At 41.1% G+C, this 23,578-nt stretch overlaps 1 protein-coding gene across 19 annotated transcripts in view; it reads left to right on the forward strand.

Moving 5' to 3' along the window:
• The window catches only part of Macf1 (microtubule actin crosslinking factor 1), a 336,209-nt gene that overhangs the window by 239,684 nt on the left and 72,947 nt on the right, over nt 1–23,578 (forward strand). For 16 of the 19 annotated variants that reach the window (XM_076934251.1, XM_076934254.1, XM_076934256.1 and 13 more), the window contains 7 exons: nt 1,251–1,368; nt 4,449–4,511; nt 5,291–5,532; nt 6,701–6,830; nt 8,104–8,303; nt 11,005–11,500; nt 12,746–14,217. In XM_076934251.1, coding sequence (XP_076790366.1) covers nt 1,251–1,368; nt 4,449–4,511; nt 5,291–5,532; nt 6,701–6,830; nt 8,104–8,303; nt 11,005–11,500; nt 12,746–14,217 — 2,721 coding nt within the window. The remainder of the gene's footprint in view (nt 1–1,250; nt 1,369–4,448; nt 4,512–5,290; nt 5,533–6,700; nt 6,831–8,103; nt 8,304–11,004; nt 11,501–12,745; nt 14,218–23,578) is intronic. The other 3 variants (XM_076934255.1, XM_076934260.1, XM_076934245.1) reach the window with 1 other exon arrangement.

Below are 23,578 nucleotides of genomic sequence, written 5' to 3' on the forward strand. Positions count from 1 at the left end.
CATCCCTGCTCTAGAATGATTAGTGCCCCATTTCTCTGGCAGGCTGTCATATCCTGGGGACTTAACATTGCCTGCTCCTTTTCTTTTAGCCTGCTGCTGTTCTTTCCTAATGCCTTTCTGTGTGTGGTTGCTTGAGCTCTGTCTATAACCCAACATAAGGTTCCCCTAATAACTATACAGTGTAGTCACTGTCTATAACCCAACATAAGGTTCCCTTAATAACTGTACAGTGTAGTCACTGTATAACCCAACATAAGGTTCCCTTAATAACTGTACAGTGTAGTCACTGTATAACCCAACATAAGGTTCCCTTAACTGTACAGTGTAGTCTCCATATCTATACATTTCAGATAACTGATTTCTCTTTTGTTTTCTGGTTATTTTCTGTCTTCTTTTTCACACTTGCAAACCACTGCTTTAACTCAATGTTTTCCTCTCTCCTTGTCTCCTCTTGTGCTCTTAGAGTTCTAAGAGCTGACTAAACAAGTATCTTGTAATGGCTGACTTATGAGCACAGTCTGTCTTCCTTTCTTCCTCCCTTTCTTCCTCCCTCCCTCTCTTTCTTTCTTTCTTTCTTTCTTTCTTTCTTTCTTTCTTTCTTTCTTTCTTTCTTTCTTTCTTTGATGAGACAAAGTCTTACCATGTAGCTCTGGTTGGTCCAAGAATCAATCTGTCTACAGAACTCACAGAATGCCTCCAAAGTACTAGAATTAAAGGCTTCTGCCACTGTATCTAGGATGGGGATAGTTTCTTGTCAAAATGGTAAGAGGGTTGCTGGAGAGATGGTTCAGGAGTTCGGAGCTCTTCTTGTTCTTCAGGTGACCCAGGTTTGGTTTGTAGCACGTATGTGGTGTTTTACAACTGTCTATAACTCCAGTCCCGGGGAATCCAATCCCTTCTTCTGACCTCTGCAGGCATCTGGCATGCACATGGAACATATGTATACATACACACAGAACACTCATACACATAAAATAAAATGGCAGGAACTATGTCTATAACAGTTGTCTCAGGCTGGAGAGACGGCTCAGCGGTTAAGAGCACTGACTGCTCTTCCAGAGGTCCTGAGTTCAATTCCCTGAACCCACATGGTGGCTCACAAATGTCTGTAATAGGATCTGATGCCCTCTTCTGGTCTGAAGAGAGCAATGGTGAATAAATAAAATTTAAAACAAAAACAAAAAAACAGTTGTCTCTGCTGATGTGGGAAGGCCCAGATGTTTCATTTGCCAATCTGGTTCTTTTAACAGGGTCTTCTAGATGATTGGGCAAGTAAAGGAGTCCTAGTGGAAGAAATCAACTCCAAAGGCACTTCCTTAGAAAGTCTCATCATGGACATCACAGCACCTGATTCCCAAGCTAAGACAGGTGAGTATAGGATCTTCAAAATGTAATGAATGAGCCGGGCAGTGGTGGTGCACGCCTTTAATCCCAGCACTTGGGAGGCAGAGGCAGCCAGATTTCTGAGTTTGAGACCAGCTTGGTCTACAGAGTGAGTTCCAGGACAGCCAGGGCTACACAGAGAAACCCTGTCTCGGGAAAAAAAAAAAAAAAAATGTAATGAATGCATGCACCACTCTTTGCTTGTGGCCTTTGGAGATGCTTTTTTGTTTAATTAAAATAAAAATGAAAGCTGAGTATGGGAAGAAAGAAGATCCACAAAGCTGTATTTGCTTTCATTCTGATCTGTTTCTTACCATGCTGAACAATGCTGCTCCATTTCGAAAAATTCTTCTTGTAAGTAAGTGAATTAGAGGGCCCACTTAGGGATAACAGTGAATGAATGTACAGTTAAATTTTTTATCTTGGGGAGTTTTTCTGTTTTGAGCATGTAAACGATACAGGTATGATACCATTTTTTAGCCGTGGGTGGGTGTAAGTGTCTAGAGAGAATCTAGGTACTGGTACATCAAAGGCTGGCAAACTCCTTCAAAGGGAACATAAATGTTGTGCCCAGTTGCATGAATAATCTTTGGCCATAACCAAATCTTTTAAGCAAAATCAGCATGAGTTCATAGTCCTTTATGTATTGTTAGTTGGAATCTAATATTTATTTTATTTATTATTTATGTTTATTACCAGACTGACTATACTACTAAAGACATTTAAATACCTAAGGAAAAGATTATTCTCTCTCTCTCTCTCTCTCTCTCTCTCTCTCTCTCTCTCTCTCTCTGTGTGTGTGTGTGTGTGTGTGTGTGTTTAGCACAAGAAAAACTTCTTTTCTTCAGTACTTTAAAGTTGGTTTTATTTATTTATTTGTTGGTAGGTGGGTTTTCTGTTTGTGTATATGTATGTACTTTTTTGTTTCATTGATTGATTGATTGATTGATTGATTGACTGATTGATTTTCAAGACAGAGTTTCTCTGCTGTTCTGGAACTCACTTTATAGACCAGTCTGGCCTCAAGTTCACAGAGATGCACCTACCTCTGCTTCCCACATGCTGGGATCAGAGGTGTGCATCCTAACACACAGCACAGCACCCCTGTGACCTTTGTATACACACATACGCCAGAACAAAACAAAAGAAGAAATTCATTGAATGATTTTTTTTTTTTTTTTTTTTTTTTTTGAGACAAGATCTTACTATGTAGCTCTGGCTGTTCTGGAGCTCACTATGCAGACCAAACATACTGGCCATGAACCCACAGAGAACCTCCTGCCCTGCCCTTGCCTCCAGAGTGCATGTGCTACCACACCCAGCTAATTGAATAGTTTTAGTTTAAGAAACCTAAATCAGCCTGACAGTGGTGTCACACATCTTTAATCCCAGCAGAGACAGATAAATCTCTGAATTCAAAGCCATCCTGGTATACAGAGCAAGTTCTAGGACAGCTAGGGCTATATAGAGAAACCCTAATATCAATAAACTGGCCATAGTGGCCCATGTCTATAATACAAACTTTTGGGGGGATTTGGAGGATTAGAAGAAGGCCATCTTTTGCTACATATTGAATTTACCTAGTATGAGTCTTGTCAGAAGGGGTGGGGAGGGAGAGATTGATTCAAGTCAAGAATTTAAAAAGCTGGACGGAGAAATGGTTCATTGGTTAAAAGCATTTAGGGCTCTTTCAGAGGACCAAGGCTAGATTCCCAGCAATACATAATGGTTTATAACTGTATGTGTATTTATAGTTCCAGGGGATATGACATCTTCTGGCCTATAAAGGCATTATACACATATGATACACATGTGAATGCAGGCAAAACACCCATATACATAAAATTAAATTAAAAAAAAAAAAAGAATTTCAGGGGCTGGAGAGGTAAGCTCAGTGGTTAAGAGCACTGACTACTCTTCCAGAGGTCCTGAGTTCAAATCCTAGCAACCACATGATGGCTCACAACCATCTGTGATGGGATCTGATGCCCTCTTCTGATGTGTCTGAAGAGAGCGACAGTGTACTTACATATATAAATAAATAAATAATCAACAAAAACGGAAGCGATAGTGTACTCACATAAATAAAAGTAAATAAATAATGATTTCAAATAGTTAAACTCTAACATTCAGGGCAACAACATGGCTTAGCAGGTGAAGGCACTTGCTGCTAACTGTGATGATCTGAGTTCAGTACCTGGGATACATAATGAGAGAAGCAACTCCAAGTTGTCTTCTAAGTAAGTTATATACACACACATACATACACACACAAAACGCCCAAATAAATGTGATGCTGGAGAGTTATGATTCTGTCCTTTCATCTCAGCATTGTGTCATGAATATTTCTCTGACTTTTATATAATCTTAGTAACTTCATACCCTGATTTATATTTAACTTAGAAACTCCTCCAAAATAAAAGGAAGTCACTTGGAAAGAATGGAGGTGAAACTTTGACTATTAGAAAGAGGATTAGGCACCCAATGGCAGACTTGTAGAATGCTTATGAGCTGTGTCTTCAGTGCTTATATCTGTTTTCTGGTAGAGGATGTAGAGCAAAAAGAGGTCATGAAGGAAAAAAAGCTGCCTCCTATAGAAGCAACATAAGAAGGGCTTTTAGTAACCAACCTTTATACTAACTGTGCTTCATATTCTCTGCCTTTACAATGACAGACTCTGATATTAAAGGTAATGTTTTAACTTGATTACAAATCCTCATTCTAAAATATGGCAGATACCATTCTAAAGACTTAATTGTTTTAATAATTCTTGCTTCATGCAAATCAGAAAAGGTTTCACTGAACCCAACTGAAAATTTAAGGTGAATTGTTATTTCTATAGAAAGAGTTGCTGATCATTACTGTGGAGGAACTGAAACATAAATGACACTTTGCTGTCTGACAACTGAAGTGACCTGTCTCTTCCCATGAGTATGTTGTCTTGTGCTGTGTTAACTTTCCAATACCCAAGCTTAAGATGAGAGCCAGAGAAGAAAAATGCTGTGCCTATATGTATTCCTAACACGTTGGTCTTGCCCTGTTTGTCTCCCTGTCCTTCTGCTCAGGTTCCGTACTACCCCCTGTAGGAAGCTCTGTAGGCAGTGTAAACGGATACCACACCTGCAAAGGTGAGAACTGCATTTCAACAGTGCCGTCTTGTTGGCTGTGTTGAACCAATGTTCATGTTTGCTATGTATGTGTTTTAATATGTGTGAAATAACAGCTGCCAGAGGGACATGAGGGTATAAATCTAGAGAGGAGCAACTACAATATCTCCCTGTTAGCTGGCTATAGGCTAAACAGGTTGCTCTCCTAGAACTGAAGGTTCCAAGCAAGCATACTGGGTCACCAAATTAGGTCAATAAGGAAAGACCTACAAGAAAGTACATGTGGATCTGTAAGTTAGAAAGAAACTATTCTAAAGCCAGATGTGGTGTTTTGGGTCTATAAGCCCAGCATGTGGAAGGTAGAGGCAAAAAGATTAGAAGTCCAGGCTTTGCTGGCCTTTGCTATATCAGACTATCTCAAAACAAACAAAAAGCTAGTCTAGCAGTAATCTTTCTCTGTCTCCTGGCCAAAATAGTCTCCAAACTATCTGTCAGTAATTTGAAGAGGGACCAGAAGAATGTTCAAAGTTGATTAATCCCAACAGGATGCTAAAGTTGACATCTAACTTCACCTCCTCACTTCTGTTAATGCCATATTTACTCAGCATTTCATGGTATTCATCTGTGTATAAAATTCCAAAGCCAGAAAACAGATTAGTGTTATGTTTTTTTCACTTTGTTTATTTAAACAGGAACTTTGGAGGAAGGTAATCACTAGTTGACTAGAAGAGTTAGGAGGGATGCTTGATCCTGATAGATGAGAGGGATTACCAATCTCACTGTTTCTTCCATGCCACTAGACCTTACAGAGATTCAGTGTGACATGTCTGATGTAAACTCAAAGTACGAGAAACTGGGAGGATCGCTTCGGGAACGCCAGGAAAGCCTTCAGAGTGTCCTCAGCAGAATGGAGGAAGTTCAGAAGGAAGCGAGCTCTGTACTACAATGGTTAGAATCAAAAGAAGAAGTTCTGAAAGCCATGGATGCCTCTTTGTCTCCAACCAAGACAGAAACAGTAAAAGCCCAAGCAGAATCTAACAAGGTACCACATGTGTTTCCATGGTGAGCTGTACCCGAGCAAGATGGGAGGAGGTTCCTACAGGTTCTCATGCCCTAGGCTAGGGCCTACGCCTGAATGGAATCTATTCTTGATTGAAATTGGTGGTATGTTTGTCCTCCAAAATTTTAACATACCTCATTCCAGTCTCCTTGAGAATTTTTGTTACCTATAAAATAAGAAATTGTTATAATTCAGATTCAGGGGAAGGGGCATGTTTTCACAAAGAGGCTAGCTCCCTCCTTTCCCCCCACATTATTAGCCCATTGAGAATTGAGTCTTATTTTCCATGTGATACAACAAGATAGCTAAACTTTTCTTGTCCAGGCATTTTTGCAACTCTTAGGGGAACCTAAAAATTGTGGATATGCCGGGTGGTGGTGGTGCAGGCTTTTAATCCCAGCACTTGGGAGGCAGAGGCAGAGGCAGGCGGATTTCTGAGTTCAAGGCCAGCCTGGTCTACAGAGTTCCAGGACAGCCAGGGCTACACAGAGAAACCCTGTCTCAAAAAAAAAAAAAAAAAGTGGATATGTATTTATTCTTAAAATGGAAATGTCTTGGGCAGGAGAGAAGCCTTAATGGTTAAGAGCACTTGATTCTCTTACAAAAGACCCAGGTTTAGTTCACAGCACCCACACCATATATAACTCTGGCTCCATGGGATCAAACTCAGAAGGCTTCCTCCAGCACAAGGCATTCATGTGGTGCACACAAAAACAGCAGACAAATACTCATATGCATAATAATTTTAATGTTTAAAGTTCAATGTAGACTAGAGAAATTGTCAGAAAATACAAGAACATAGAAATTTTCTTCAAAAATTTTAATGTCCCAATTGATCATGGCATGTCAGCTCTTTTAACTACCAAAATACTGCCACCATCTTATCTTGGCACTTCTGATTAGTAAGAAGTGGTGGTCCCTACTCAGTTTAGTTTCATTGGTCTGTTGTACTTAAAAGAGCTCAGATCCCACCATTTTCATTTTAAAGTAAATTCTGAAGCAAAGAACTTAAATGCATTGAGTTTATGGAACAAGCCACAGAACAGTTGAGACCTCCAGCTCAGTCAGTCTTCCAAACTTCTACCACACACAAAGCTGTGCCTCCTGCCCAGAATCTCATGGCATATATGTTATACTTTTTTCTCCCTAGGCTTTCCTGGCTGAATTGGAACAGAATTCCCCTAAAATCCAGAAAGTAAAGGAAGCCCTGGCCGGATTACTGGAGACATATCCCAACTCACAAGAAGCAGAAAACTGGAAGAAAATGCAAGAGGACCTCAGTAAGTCATCACAGGGATATTTTATTCCTAAAATATCCAGTCTCAGGAGATGGCTCAGCAGTTAAGAACACTGGCTGCTCTTTAAAAGGACCTGAGTTCCAATTCCAAGCACCCACATGGCAGCTCACAACTGTCAGTAACTCCAGTTTTAGCATATAAAACACTCCCACACAGACACATATGCAGGCAAAACACCAATGCACATAAAATTAAAATAAATAATTTTAAAAAATCTTGTCTCCAAAGCAAATTGAAAATGTTAGTACACCCTAAAAAGCTAGAATTATTTTCAATTAACTTTTTTAAGGAAGCAAAAGGCCTATCTGTCTAGGACTAGGTAATGACTTGAACAGGGGAAATTTTAGAAATTCAAGTCAAGAGAAATCTGGCTTTCTAGGACAAGTCAAGCTGATAGTCTACTCTGGTCAGAAGCTAAAGGGATTATTGGGGATAAAAATGAAAGTGGGAAGTAGTGACCTAAACCTTGAATCCCAGCACTCAGGAGGGAAAGGTGTGTGGATCTCTGTGAGTACAAGGTGAAAGAAAGGAAGGAGGGAAGAAGGAAGGAAGGAAGGAAAGAGGGAAGTATCTTTAATCCAGCACTTAGTGATGGAAGCAGGTAGTTCTCTGTAAAGCTGAGCCAGCCTGGTCTACATAGTGAGCTCCGTCCAGTCAGGGGTACATGGTGAGACCCTGTCTCAAAAACAAAACAACAACACCTGGACTTAGAAAGCTGGCTCAGTGGTTACAGGCGCACACTGTTCTTGTAGCAGACTGGGGTCACGACACCCACATTGGTCAGCTCCCAACCTTCTGTAGCTCAGGCTCCATCACATCTGGCCTCTGAAGAGCACTGCACTCTTGTGCCAATATCCACACACACACACATGCATAAAGTTAAAAGGAAAATGAGAGATAATCTGATAAAGAGATTTACTAATTTATATGTTCATGGTATTTAATATAAATGAATATTTGTAACAAATTTCTTGGAAAATGTTTATAATAACACTATAATATATGTAATCCATCTTATGCAGAGCATGTTGGGGACAGGGAGGCTGCCATACAGTTTCAGCGGGTGTGGCTTCTTGCCACTACCAGTCTAATGAACACACAGAACTATTTGTATTGCTTTAGTTTTTAAATGTTTTTAAGGTTGTTTTTAATTTTTTAAAATGTTAAATAATGGCTCTTGTCTCATTTCCTGTAGTATGTTAGGAGTACATCTTAGGGACCAAGCCCACTGCATTCTCTCATTTCCTCTCAACAGATTCTCGATGGGAAAAGGCCACAGAGGTTACTGTGGCTCGCCAAAAGCAGCTAGAGGAATCTGCAAGCCATCTGGCCTGCTTCCAGGCTGCAGAGTCCCAGCTCCGCCCTTGGCTGATGGAGAAGGAGCTGATGATGGGAGTTCTTGGTCCCCTGTCTATTGACCCCAACATGTTGAATGCCCAGAAGCAGCAGGTCCAGGTAAGTGAAGTTGATTTAATGCCTAGAGCAAAGAAAGATGGGTTTCAATGCTACTTCCAGTAAGTAAATTTTATCATGACCCCCCAGACAAAGTTTACTTTTCTCAGTTTGGTAAGATTGTATTTGTGAGATTTTATCAAGATGCCCATCAAGTAACAAATAGAACTCTTAACTCAATATCTTTAACAGGCAGTAAGGTCAATGAATTTTAAAATGGGGGAATGTTTCCTGAGTAAATTAAATTCATACCTTATTTTTAATTCCCAGTAGTACGTGAGCACATTACTTAATATATTTTGTATCTATCTGCGGCTGATTGAGTAGAAAAGTCATGTCCAGTGCAAGCTTGCCTAGAGCCCTGGCTCTGCTCCGCCCCCTTCTCTGTACCTGTCCCGTTGCTCCCTTCTGCCTTGTTCTTCAAGATCAGGTCTAAGAACAGTTTTTAAAGAAACCTTTTCTTTCAGCCTTACATGTGTCTTAGTCTACCTACAAATACTGTTCTAATCCAATGTTTGCCTGTGGTTTTTTTGTTTAATTTTATTATTTTATGTGTATGGATGTTTTGCCTGCATTCATGTCTGTTCACCATATGTGTGCATATGTGTGCCTAGTATCTGTGGAGTGCTGAAGAGGATATCTGATTCCCTGAAACTGTAGTTACAGGTTGTGAGCCACCATATGGCTGCTGGGAATTGAACTCAGGATCTCTGGAAGAGCAGTCAGTGCTCTTAACCTCTGAACCATCTCTCCAGCCCCTTGGTTGTTTTGTTTGTTTGTTTGTTGTTTTTAACTCTTAAAAACTCTGAGAATCTTAACCACTTCAGGCCCCAAAATTATTGAGAATCTTACAAGGCTGTCTTGTATTGATCTATTGGTATTTACCGATACTCTATCAAGTCAGGAATTTAATATGTATTCATTATTTAATTTCTAAATAATGCTAAAACCACCACTTTAATGTTAGTCCCACATTCTATCTGTTGTAATCATTGGGTAAACTCTGTAAATCCACACCAGATGTCCATGAGGGAATAAGAACTTGTTTTGTTGAGACAGGGTCTCACTCTGTAGCATACGTTGACCTTGAATTTACTATGTTGCCTAAGCAGGCCTCAGGCTTGCAGGGAATCCTTCTCCTTTAGCTTCCTGGATAATAGACTGACTATAAGAATGTACTACAATGCCATGCCCGGATATGAAAACAAGAACTTTAAAAAACAAAAAACATCCTACTATTATGAAAATAGTTTTGACTCCCTGGACTCTGAAAGGGCCTAGGCACTCTAACATATCCGTGAACCATCCTTTGAGAACTATAGCTTCTCCATTCTCTGTGAAAATTTAATCTATAGACTATGACATCAAAACAGCCTCCCAGTTGCTGACACAATTACATGCAGTTTTCATACCTGTGTATATTCAAAAGCTCAGTGTTTCTTGGCTACCTGTTGAACAATCTAAGCTCTTGTTCAGTGTGGTGTGTCAGGCCTTTACAGTCTGGTCCTCTCCTGTTTTGCCAGTTTCATTTATTAGACACCTTTGCTAATCCCAGGCCCTCCCTGAGGCACCCTTCACTAGTCCTGCTCCCTGCTGTTTGAGGTATTCCTAGTCATTCTTTTTTAAGTGAAACAGGGACATGTGTGCCACCTACACACACGTGCAGGTCAAAGGACACCTTCAGAAGTTGGTTCTCATTTCCAAAATTTCTTGGATTCCAAGGATGGAGCTCAAGTCATAGTCCTAGTGGCAAGCAGCTCTACCTGCTGAGCTCTCTCACGGGCCGTTGATTCACTCTTCCTTGTGACAGCTTGGGTAGCTCTTCTGAGTCTGCTCTTTGGCCTGTTGTTTCTAGCCCACACTTAATCATTCCTCCCAGGCTTTCATGGCAGCAGGTTTCACACTCATGCAGTGATTGATAATCTTCACCCTCATTATATTTTATTATGGTTCGCTTTTTCACACCTGTTATTTCTTGAGGTTGTGTCATATTTTGTGAAAATGTTGGTTATTGTCCATGAATTGCCTTGTTTGATTTTACAGCAGCTGAGACATGAACTTTACTGTCTTCCTCATCTTTCTGAGGGTGCTAGGTTTGAAGCTGTCCTGGAAGCTTTTTAAGGATGAACAGCTAGAGTAATAGAGCCAGGATTGGGGCCCAGGGCTGCAGCACTTGTAATTCTAATGTCTTTGGTGAGAGCAGCAGAGGTCAGTAATATTCATTAAAGGCATGGTGCTTGCTTTAATGATGGTCTTTCTCTAGCTGTATTGTATTACCGTGTTCAGATGGTATATGATCATAGAATTCCAGTAAAGAAAGATGATCAGAGGCCTGGAGAGCCTAAGTGACAAGCTTAGTACTCTGATGAACACAGGGAGCAGTGTGTAAACTGTTTCAGAGGACCGATGTGAAGTGCCTGCTGAAGTTTAGCCCATTTTCTCAGTCTACGATGACCATAGTAACCAATACTAAAATGAAAGTAGAAAAACTACAGGAGAAAAATAGAATCAGTGATTCTTTCAAAATAAAGTTGTATTAAGCAATTCTTAAAGATAGTGCTACATTATCTTAGTAATCTGGTCCCTAGAGTTTTCTGGCTTATTTTCAAAATGGGCTGGCACAGTCCAAACTCAGTTTTTGTTTTGACACTGCTTTTAGATGTCTTTTCTCTGTCTAAACATCTCTGTGTTATTTCTGTTCCAGTTTATGCTGAAGGAATTTGAAGCACGAAGGCAGCAGCATGAGCAGCTGAACGAGGCAGCTCAGGGTATCCTAACGGGTCCTGGAGATGTGTCTCCATCTGCCAACCAAGTACACAAAGATCTGCAAAGCATCAGTCAGAAGTGGGTTGAGCTCACTGACAAGCTTAACTCCCGTTCCAGCCAAATTGACCAAGCTATTGTTAAAAGTACCCAATATCAAGACCTGCTCCAGGACTTGTCAGAAAAGGTGAAGGCGGTCGGACAGCGACTGAGTGGCCAGTCAGCCATCAGCACCCAACCTGATGCTGTAAAGCAGCAGCTCGAGGAGACCAGTGAGATTCGGTCTGACTTGGGACAATTAGACAACGAGATTAAGGAGGCTCAGACACTGTGCCAAGAACTCTCACTGCTCATTGGTGAGCAGTACCTCAAGGATGAGCTGAAGAAGCGTTTGGAGACAGTCGCCCTGCCGCTCCAAGGCTTAGAAGACCTTGCAGGTGAGCTGAAGTGAGGATAACAACAAAAGGAATGGCTAGGCAGGCCAAGCATCTAGAATGACCATTCCAGAGCTTCTTGGGGCTAGCATAAGGTTCACTTATCCTTCCTTCCAGTGACACTGGGAATTAAGTGGTTATTACACAGTAAACGTTGGAGTGTATGGGGCTTCACAGCTAGCCTGCAGACATGCACCTCTGGACATATCGATGGGGTGCAGTTACAGGCACTGTGAACCATAGCCCTTGCTTTTTCTATGTTGCCAATGCGCATGCATATCCCCAACCCCATGATTGCAAAATTAGAGTGTATTTTGGAAATTTTAAGATTGTTAAAAATTTTTATCATTTGCTTACATGTAGTATCTTCAGAGGCCAAGGAGAGGGTATCTAATCCCTTGGGAAGAGAGTTACAAAGACTTGGGAGGTGCCATGTTGGTGCTAGAAAGCAAACATGGGTTGGTTCTCTCTCTCTAAGAGTAGTAGTACTCAGTGCTCCTAACTGCTCAGCCATCTCTCTGGTTTTGTTTTGTTTTGGGTTTTGTTGTTGTTTTGATTTTTTGAGATAGGGTTTTTTTGTGTGTGTGTAACAGCCCTGGTTTTCCTAGAACTTAATTTGTAGATCAGGCTGGCCTTGAACTCACAGAGATCAGCCTGCCTCTACCTCTGGAGTTCTGGGATTAAAGGCATGTGCCATCATACCTACCCCCCTCCCCCCGCACCCCCACCTTTTTTTTTAACAAAAAAAATTTGTAATAAATTTGTTCCTCTTCTGGAAATGATATGGCTTTCAGGGTTTTTTGTTTATTTGTTTGGTAGGTTTGATTATTTTTTTATTTTTATTTCCTATGCATTGGTGTTTTACCTGCATGTATGTCTGTGTGAGGAGAGGGTGGAACTGGAACTCCCCTGAAGCTGGAGTTACAGATAGTCTTGAGTTGTCATATGGTCACTGGGTAACCTGAGTCCTCTGGAAGAGCAGCCACTGCTTTTAACCACTGAGCCATCTCTCTAGCCCCACTTTCAGTTTTTATTGACTTAAATGTGTCAGGTCATGTTACATGGTTGATCAAAGGATTGAGTCAGATACAATGTATATAGTATGAACCTGGTTTTGTTCTTATTTTTATGGCAGATTCTCAAGTATTACTTGTTTCTTATTCTTAAGATTAGACCAGACACTATTAGCAAACATTTTAAATCCCATGTTCAGGCTTGATTGATTTTAATTTCATTTTCTTATGTCAGCTGATCGCATGAATAGACTCCAGGCAGCTCTTGCCAGCACCCAGCAATTCCAGCAAATGTTTGATGAGCTGAGGACCTGGTTAGATGAAAAACAAAGCCAGCAAGCAAAAAACTGCCCGATTTCTGCAAAATTGGAACGGCTCCAATCTCAGCTACAAGAAAATGAAGAGTTTCAGAAGAACCTTAATCAACACAGTGGTTCCTATGAAGTGATTGTGGCTGAGGGAGAGTCTCTGCTGCTTTCTGTGCCTCCTGGAGAAGAGAAAAAGACTTTACAAAACCAACTGGTTGAACTCAAAAGCCACTGGGAAGATCTTAGTAAAAAAACTGCAGACAGACAGTCTAGGCTCAAGGACTGTCTGCAGAAAGCTCAGAAGTATCAGTGGCATGTGGAAGACCTTGTTCCCTGGATAGAAGATTGCAAGTCCAAGATGTCTGAGTTGCAGGTTACCCTGGATCCAGTGCAACTGGAGTCCAGCCTCTTAAGGTCAAAGGCTATGCTTAGTGAGGCAGAGAAGCGCCGCTCCCTGCTGGAAATACTGAATAGTGCTGCTGACATTCTGATCAATTCTTCAGAAATAGATGAAGATGAGATCCGAGATGAGAAGGCTGGACTCAACCAGAACATGGATGCCATTACCGAGGAGCTACAGGCTAAAACGGGCTCTCTAGAAGAAATGACTCAGAGGCTCAAGGAGTTCCAGGAAAGCTTTAAGAATATTGAAAAGAAAGTTGAAGGAGCCAAACACCAGCTTGAAATCTTTGATGCCCTGGGCTCTCAAGCCTGTAGTAACAAGAATCTGGAGAAGCTAAAGGCTCAGCAAGAAGTACTGCAGGCCTTGGAACCTCAGGTTGACTACCTGAGGAACTTCACTCAGGGACTTGTAGAAGACGCTCCAGATGGATCTGATGCTTCCCCACTTGTGCATCAAGCAGAAGTTGCACAGCAGGAGTTTTTTGAAGTGAAGCAAAGAGTGAATAGTAGCTGCTTGACCATGGAAAACAAGCTAGAGGGGATTGGGCAGTTCCACTGTCGAGTCCGAGAAATGTTTTCTCAATTGGCTGACTTGGATGATGAGCTAGATGGCATGGGAGCCATTGGTAGAGACACAGATAGCCTCCAGTCACAAATTGAGGATGTACGATTATTCCTTAACAAAATCCAAGCCCTCAGGTTTGACATAGAGGACTCTGAAGCAGAGTGTCGAAAAATGTTGGAGGAAGAGGGTACTTTAGACTTACTGGGTCTCAAGAGGGAGCTAGAAGCCCTTAACAAGCAGTGTGGTAAACTGACAGAGCGAGGGAAAGCTCGCCAGGAGCAGCTAGAGCTGACACTGGACCGGGTAGAGGACTTCTATAGGAAACTGAAAGCACTCAATGATGCCGCCACAGCTGCAGAGGAGGGAGAAGCACTTCAGTGGATTGTGGGGACTGAAGTGGATGTCATCAACCAGCAGCTAGCAGATTTTAAAGTAAGTTTTGCCCTCCTTTTTTTAATTTCCTTTCTCTCGATAATGCTTAAATTTTAGATATCAATTGAGAGTTCGTCTTTTTCACTTGGGTCTGGTTTCTAACTCTTCCTTCCATTACCACCAAAACACAGTGCATAGAGTCTAAGAGTCTCTTAGAGTTCTGGGAATTGAACTCAGGACCTCTGGAAGAGTAGTCCGTACTAAGCCATCTCTCCAATGAGTCTTTTTAGATTTCTAAGACGATGGTTTTGAACATTTTTTTATTGTGATTTCCTTCTGTCTTTATAGCCAATTAAGGATATGATAGAAAGCCTTGTCTCTTAGTCTAAGAATCTCTTCATGATTTCTTAAACTTTCAAATGAACGGATTTGGTAACTGCAGTGAAAGTGTTCATGGTCCTTTTTCTGAGACTGAGCTGTAAGCCTTCTCCTAAAATGTTAATTCTGTGCACATTTCAGAGAAACTTTATTGATATATAATGAAACAATGTAAGATTTTCATAAATTATTAAGTGAAACATTGACTCAAAGAAATTTCTGATTTGCAAGGAGCAGGCTTTTGACTCCTAAGACCCCCCTCAAGTACAAATTCCTTGCCTATAGGAATTTGGGAAGTCTTAATTGCAAAATGTTTAGTCCTTTACCATAGTTACATTTTCTGGTTTTTGTGAATCTAAATCAAAACAATAGGAAGTGATCAAATGGCTAGACTTCAAAGTATTGGTTTGCTGGTCAAGTGCTTATGTATTGGGTCTTGTCTCCCACTGTGAGCCTGTGCTCAAGAGTTGCTGTAGTTGCAAATGCCCCAAATGCCTCCTCACTCTGCTGGTATACCCTTCGTGGCACATGGAGTAGGTTTGCTATAATATATGTTGTACTACATTCTATCACCAATGCTAATTATTTCCACAGATAATACTCCTTATGAGACTATAAAGTGAGGGCATGGTAGCTCACACCTATAGTCTCAGGTCTTAGCACTGCAAGTTCTCATACAGCCTATATAGTAAGACCTTATTGCAAAAAGGAGTAAGGGGTTACTGGCACTAAAGCAGAGGTACACTAATCCTGGGAGGTTATAACATTATAGACCAGATTCCAGTGTGATATGGCAAAAGCCACATTTGGAGATAGTGTAATTTGTAGCTACAAAAGATCATCATATTTGAGTGTCTTGGTAGTTAGAGAAAATTCATGACATATATACCTCTGTTTCATTGGCAATGTTACCTGTCCTGTGTTAGCTTATATGTTTATGTTTCCTTTTTTTTTTTCCCCAAAGGTCTTGCAGGCAGAAACTTGTATAAGTATGCATCCATTTTTTCCAGTTTACCAAGATCTGAGTTACTTAAAATTATCCATCTAACTAGATAAATGATTTTTGTTTAGAAAACTCAGGTTTATTCCTATAGGCTCCAAAACAGTTTTATCTCAACAGGTCCTAGTTTGTGAAGGAATTATTTTAAATTTTTTTACATAGATATATATTGGGCTTCCCACTTGCTAGGCAAGTATTCTGCTGGGCTGTAACCCCAACCTGCCTCATTTTTTCAACAATGTATTATGTGTACATTTTTCCTAAAGGGTGCAAGTTAACATTAGAAAGAAGATACTGTTCTCTTACAGTGGTATTTTTGAGGATTCAAGAGACAGGACTATTTTATAGTAAATGTTCCTGAATCACTGTAGTTTGAGTACCTGTTAAGGTGCTTATTTGTGGAGCCATGCTATAAAAAGCATCAATGAATCCAGACAAGGTTCTCTGCTTGGTAGAGTTACTGAGGTTCTACTGTGTTAACAAATAGCCAGTCCCAATCAAAGAGAGGAAAACCCAGACTTGGTTGAGGTCTCCAATCAGAAGGTTCTCTGCAAAGGTACTATTGATATCCGTAGAGGATCTAGTCCAAGAACATCTATTCTGGAACAGGATTGGGTTTTTGTTGTTGTTGTTGTTGTTGTTGTTGTTGTTGTTGTTGTTGTTTTGGTTTTTGGTTTTTTTGTTTGTTTGGTTTTTGGTTTTTCGAGACAGGGTTTCTCTGTGTAGTCCTGGCTGTCCTAGAACTCACTCTGTAGACCAGGCTGGAACAGGGTTGTTGAGCAACCTTGCCAGGCAGGCAAGGAGAATTACTTATACTGATCACAAACAACCGATGATGAGTCGTTCAACCACAAGTTGATATTTCTCAACTCGGATCCTTAGTGTTGAATTTGGCCACATCAGTTGATAGCCTCAGCCTGTAGGTCTTCAACCTTACTAAGACCATAAACACTTTAACAAGTCTTATTTCATCCAAATCACAAGAGATCACTGACATCAAGAAACAAATGGCCGATGTACTCTGTATACTCACCGAGCTAGCTGATAAGGTTGACCCTGTCCATGCTAGATCTGCAATAGGAAGCCATTATGTGCAGAAGCCATTATGTGCAGCGGTCCCTTAGCTGCACCTCAGTCTACAGTGTTATATCCCTTTGATAAGACTCAACCTTCAGTAGAGGACTAATCATAGAATAGGCAAAAAAGTGCTTTTTTGTAGTTTCTATAGTGTTATACCAGTTAGATTGGCTATTTATATAGATACATAGTAAGGAGATAATTTTTGAGTTTTTCCCCACTACCATTATGTTAGGAATTACATTTTTATCTCTGTATAGATGGGTTCAATTAACTACATGTTGAAAATTATTTTAGAAAAAACCCAGAGTAGAAAATCACAATATAACAATTAAAAATAATAAAAATTTCAAAACAACATAGCTTAACAAGTATCTATATTGCATTAGGTATTATGAGTGACCTAGATATGATTTAAAGTAGATGAGAAGATGCAATTACTATGTGACTTTTTAAAGTGGACTTGAGAATGTGTGAATCTGGGTAAGCATGAGGTTCTGAAACCATTCCCCAAAGGTCACCAGTGCACTTCTGCTGTCCCCTTAATAGCAGTGCTGGGTCTACCTGTAGCAGTCCAATCTTCAGTGAGTTAGAAAATGAGGTAAACAAGCCTGTGAAAATTGTGTTAGTCAGGCTCGGTGGCACATGACTGTAATCATAGCACATAGGAGCTATGGTTGGGAGATCATGAGTTCAAGGCCAGTCTGGCCTATATAAGTCAGACCTTTTTTCAAAAGCAAGCAAAAAGCATTAAACACGCGTTTAATGTCAAAAGGAGCCCATAGAGGGGATAAGCTATGTTTGGATTTGATAAGTCTTTTTTCTCTTGGTTTAGAACACTGATTCTCAACCTTCTTAATGCTGCAACCTCTTAATAAAGTTCTTCATATGTGGTGACGCCCCCCCCTGCCAACCATAAAATTATTTTTGTTGCTACTTTGTAACTGTAATTTTGTCACTGTTACGAATTATGAGGTAAATATCTGATATGTAGATGGTCCTAGGCAACCCCTGTAAAAGGGTCATTTGGACACCCCAAGGAGTTCACAGAGTGAGAACTGCTGGTTTAGAGAGATGTTCTGGATTTTGATGAAGCTGGAAGAATCACTGGGTGAGCTTTATGTCTAGAGTGTTAGTTCCCTCAGAATGCTCGGAGTTCGGTAGCTACTTAGCTGTCACCAGCTAGCTTCGTTGTGTTCTAAGAATAAGCTCCTACCACCCAATAGTATGGTTATAAAGGCTGAAATCAGTCAGCTGGGTTCTGGCAGGTGTTTATCTACAGGCTGTGGATGTTGACAAGGCAAGCCCAGAAGTGAAGGGGAAGTCAATATGTACTTACTATAAAATGGTCATACCTCCTACGCTTTCTCAAGGTTGATGGTTAAGTCAGAATCCTGTTCACTAAATTTCCTAATAGGGAGGCTTTTTTTTTTTTTTTTTTTTTTTTTTTTTTTTTTTTTTTTTTTTTTTTTTCCTTTTTTTGGCCTCCTCCCAGCAGAGGACTTGGGTCAGGAGGGAGGGACAGTCTCTTGGCTGCAGTCTTGGGAAATGAAAACAATGAGAGGCAAACTTTCAGTCAGTTGCCCAGCCCTCTAGGAGTTGCATAAAGGTCTTCTGGCAGCGAACGCGTAAGGCGCTGGCCTGCAGAGGGTGCGGGCCCTCTGTGCTCTCTCTACCCGCGCGTTCGAATCCCGTTTGTCTCCTCCCGTGTCTCATGGGTCGGGGGGGTGGGGGGGGTGGGGGGGGGGTGGGGGGGGGTGGGGGGGTGTGGAGATCTTCTGGACCCATTCTAAGAACCGAGTCATGTTCATGATGGGAGTAAGTGTTGAGTGTCTGGATTGATGTGCTGTAGGTCAACAATCAACTAACCTTCCCTTGCTCCAGCATCAGACCAGAGTGATAAAGCATGACTCAGCTTTCAGATGCAAAGCATTTTTATTAAGAAAAATCAAATGAACATAAATATTAAGGGGCATTTTAGCTTAAAGTTTTCTGTTTTTAATAGGATCACACTTTAGCACAGAATCTAAGAAAAGATAAGAATTTGTGAAGCAGCCACAGACCATGCTTTGACCTGACTAACTCTGAGGAAGGGGCAGATTGTCCACTCTATGGAGCTCCTCCAGGCTGACTTAGGACTGCAGTACTGATAAACCATAGAGTTACAGTTAGTCTGTGGGGAAACTAAAAGTTACTCTTCCTAGGGAAGGTTTTCCTTTCACCACCTCCACAGAATTTGTAGAATCTGATTGGCTAGTGAGTATCAGTTATACACCTAGAGAAGAGGCCGTTCCATTCTAAGCAGGTAAAGTCCTTAGCCATTTTGCATTGGGACGGACGTTCACCAGGGCTCCTTCTCTGTGTTACTTTCTGTGGGAAATAGGAAGGAAGAGGCTTTTCCAGAAATCATGACTGTGGAGCATGTTTTCAGAAAATATGAGGAGAAGATATTAGCTAATCTTTTCAGGAAATTCTGTTTCTGAGGAAAAGGAATTGTGTATGTCTAATAAAAAAGGAGGGACCTTTGTTTGTAGCAGTGAAACTTGAGCCAAAGAATTCCCCTAGTGTGACCTTCCTGAGAAGAGTAAGCTGGGGGGGGGGGGGGGTGTCTGTAGATTTTGTCAAACATTGAGATCATTTCTTAATTCCACCTCTCTTTTGCACTCCTGTTCCCCCAACAACAGTCATGCTTGACTCCTGGCCCTATCTCAAGTGCTGGGATTACAGGCTTCCATGCCTCCCTTTATGGAGTGCTAGAGAATGGGACCAGGGCTTTGGGTAGGCTTTGGGACCAAGCCTTTGGGACCAAGGCTTTTGGCAAGTAGTTCACCTAATAAACTACATCACCAGCCCCCAGACTCTTTCTTTCTTCTTCTTTTAGAGTCTGGCTAATGGGATGGAGGTACAGCAGCAGACTTCCTAGCACTGTTCTCCTAACTCAGTGGTTCTTAACCTTCCTAATGCTGCGACCCTTTAATACAACTCCTCATGCTGTGGTGACCCCCAACCCTAAAATTATTTTCTTTCTACTTCATAACTATAATGTTGTCACTGTTGTGAATCATAATGTAGATATCTGCTATGTGGCCCTTGTGAAAGGGTCCTTTGACCCCCACAAAGGAGTTGCAACCCACAGGTTGAGAACTACTGTCCTGACACAAGCTGAGCAGAGTTTAGGGTCAGTGATACTTGCAGCTTCTCTGACAGAGTTGGGTAGCCTTCTAGCAAAGCAGAGCAAGAGCTCTTTACAGTCTTTTGGTTCCTGCCCCCTCGGGTAACCAAGGTCTTAAGTGCACAGATGAAAACCCTTGGGTGATGGATCCAGTGTGGTGCTGAAAGACTGCCAATTTGCACAGATACTTCTTCATTCCTTTCACCATAGTACAAAGGCATTATCAGCCCATCCAAGGTTTGGCAGTTATTACACCTGCCTGTGAATGAGTCACTAGTGATAAGGCAAATGAGGTCAGAATTCTCTACCTGCCTTAGGAGAGAAGGCAGGAAAAACCTGTCTGTTGATGGAGTTGTAGATACCCCTTTTAAAGCAACCAGCAGGAGGTATACTCCACCCTCATGCATCCTCCCTGGCCTAGTGATAACTGAACCTTGACCTATTTTGATTTTTGGGTTTGTTTTTGTTTTTATTTTTATTTTTCTCAACAGGCTACTCCAGTGGCAGCTGGGGTCCAAAGGAAAATACCTTAAATTGGCTTTCTCACCTTCAGCTTGTTAACATTTTAAGCTCAGTTGTTTCTTATTGTGGGGAGCTGTCTTGTTAATTGGAGGGTGTTGAGCAGCATCACGGACCTGTGTGTACTAGCAGGAGTAACTTCCCAGTTGTAAGAACCAGTATCTCCTGATATTCCCAGAGGTCTCCTGGAGGCAGCGGTGGCCTCTTGTAAAACTTCTGCTCTGGGAGAACATTGCCACGTTTGGGATAGGTACAAGCTGTTTGAGTTAAGTGTTGTATTACAGGCAGTGTCCTGCTAATCTGAGTATGACTGTGTGTGTGTGTGTGTGTATTAGCAGCACTGCTTTTAAATGAGCCTGTCTTTAGACCATCTCTGGAGCCTTTGTTTCTCTGGTGATAATCTATATCTTGTTGAAGAATGTCCTGGACACTTTCCCTGGCATAGGAGACTTGTATACAAACAGTGGTTGATGCAGGTGTTTAGCTGATGATGCATTTCCAAAGAGAAGAGAAACTTCCTGTGTAGAAATACTTCAGGGAGCTTCCTTGTCCTGTGCCTTTAAGGGGAGATTACAGAATGTCAGTTGTTCTCTGGAGCCAACCCAAAATTTGGCTGCTGGTATTTGTAACCCTTATGTGTCTACCCTCCACTGCCTCACCCCCTAGAATTCCAATGCACTGTGATAATCCTCTCCACCCCCACTACCAACTGAATGGGGAGGAGGCAAAGAAACTTTTTGCATTATGTCAAACTTTTTCTAGTTCTCTTTTTAAAGTATTGCCCCCAGACAAAGAACTACAGACAACTAAGGAATACTGAGAGAAAGAGAAATAGTCTTCCCTAATTGGTGACCCAATATTAAATGGTCAGCCCTGAAAACACATACACAAGTAACATTTTAAAGACTGAGGCAGGTTGTATTTATATATTTAACAATGAATGTGTATGTGTGTTTCTGTATGTATGCCTATGTATCTGCGTGTGTGTGTGTGTGTGTGTGTGTGTGTGTGTGTGTGTGTAGCCACACACATATACAAGTAAAAACTACTAAAGATAAAGAGGCCATGAATTTGAAAGAGCAAAGCTAACATGGGAGGGGTTGGAGATAGGAAATGATCTAATTATATTATAATCTTAAGAATTAAAAGCTAATAAAAATCACTTAAAAAGTATTGCCGATTAGTATTTTAAGTGTAAGCATCCTTGACAGAATCTGAGGCTTCTACCCATTACATTTTCCTAAGAAGCCTAGTGCCTCAGGAAATGTTGAATAGAATGTCATCAAGAAATGCCTGCTGGCCAGGCAGTGGTGGCTCATGCCTTTAATCCTAGCACTTGGGAGGCAGAGGCAGGCAGATTTCTGAGTTTGAGGCCAGCCTGGTGTACAAAGTGAGTTCCAGGACAGCCAGGGCTATACAGAGAAACCCTGTCTTGAAAAACCAAAAAATAAATAAATAAATGCTTATAGATCTCACTTTTGATAGCAAAAAGATTTTTAAGCAACAAATATATCATCAACCAAAGAAAAGGACTGAGCACTTTGATTTGAGCTTATTCTTTACATACAATATCAATACCTAGCATTCTCAACTACAAGTCATCATACACTTTTGTATAAAAAGAAAGAAAAATCTATTTCCCAAAAAAAAAAAAAAAACCCAGAATACAACCTATGCAAAAATTGTGTTTATTGTTAAATGAGTTTTATTATTGAACATGGATGATGGAGCTCATCACATCCATGCAGCATTAGACAGTTCATTGCTATGTGTTAGAGTGAGTACAAGTGGTCTCAGACTTAGTTTGGACCCTTAAAAATTACACTGGAGCCCGGTGCAGTGGTGTGTGCCTATATCCTGGCTGCTGAGGAGGCTGAAGCAGGTGGGCTCCTTTTTTTTTTTTTTTTTTAAGATTTATTTATTTTATGTATATGAGTACACTGTCATTGTCTTTAGACATCAGAAGAGGGCATCAGATCCCATTGCAGATGGTTGTGAGCCTCCATGTAATTGCTGGGAATTGAACTCAGGACCTCTGGAAGAGCAGTCAGTGCTCTTAACCAATAAGCCATCTTTACAGCCCGCAGGTGGGCTCCTTGAAGGCAGGAGTTCAAGGCCAGCCTGGACAACATGGGAAGACCTGGGCAATTTGAAGCTAGGTGACTATGCATTTGTAGTAAGTCATGAACTTGTGGGGACATAGAGCAGCTCTGACCTGGCAGGTAGTACAGTTGACCTCTTTGCCAAGAAAAAAGTTAGCCCTGCAGGCAATCCAGTCAGGGCACTGCCCAAAGGCAGAACTGCCAAAAAGGACTGTCTCCTGCCAAACGGATATTTTCCAAGTCTCAGTTGTCCTAAGTTGGAAAACCTAGCCATGAGAAGAATATGCTTCCTCTTACCTTCCTTAAGACTTCAACACAATCTGTCCTTCTCAAGGATGGTACAAGATTCATGGGAAACACACCAGAGGCCCTCACAAGATTTTCCTGCCACCATTGTTGTACCTGAACATAAGAATAATGTTACTTAGCTGGGCATAGTGTCACAAACCTTTAATCCTAGCACTTGGGAGTCAGAGGCAGGTAGATCTCTGGGAGTTGGAGGACAGCCTGGTCTACAGAATGAGTTTTTAGGCCAGCCAGGGCTACATAGAGAAACCCTCTGGCAGGTTGAGTTTAGGAGAAAAAACAAACCAAAACAAATTTTCTCAATGGAGTTGGAGAGAGACTCAGTAGTTAGGAGCTTTCTGTCTTTCAGAGAACATAAGTTCAATTCCCAGCACCCCCAGTGCTCAACACCACTGGTAACCAACTGCTGACCCAGGAGAGCCTCTGGCTTCTGAGAGGCTGTATATAAGTCCCTGTGTGAGTTTGTACATCTGAGTACAAACTCACACAGGGACTTATAGAAAAAATTTTAAAATACTTAAAAATAACCTACCCAAGCAACATACAAATAAACTTTTATATGGAACTAAAAGGTGAGTTTGATGTAAAATTCATACTATGCCCTGGTTCTTACACAGAGCATTTTTGCTTTTTGGAGACAGTTAGCAGTGTCCAAAGACATTGTTCTGTTCCGTTCCATTCTGTTCTGTTCTGTTCTGTTCTGTTCTTTTTTTCCTTGTCTTTTCTTTTTATAGATAGGATCTGACTGAGTAGCCCTGCCTAGCCTCAAACTCGCAGATATTTGTATACCTATCTCTTGTGTTCTGAATGTTGTCATTGATAGGGGCACTGCTAATAGTAACTAGTGGTTGCTACTGACTATGCTAA

Source organism: Arvicanthis niloticus, chromosome 5 (assembly GCF_011762505.2).
Source record: "Arvicanthis niloticus isolate mArvNil1 chromosome 5, mArvNil1.pat.X, whole genome shotgun sequence".
In the NCBI taxonomy this organism is placed as follows: Eukaryota; Metazoa; Chordata; class Mammalia; order Rodentia; family Muridae; genus Arvicanthis; species Arvicanthis niloticus.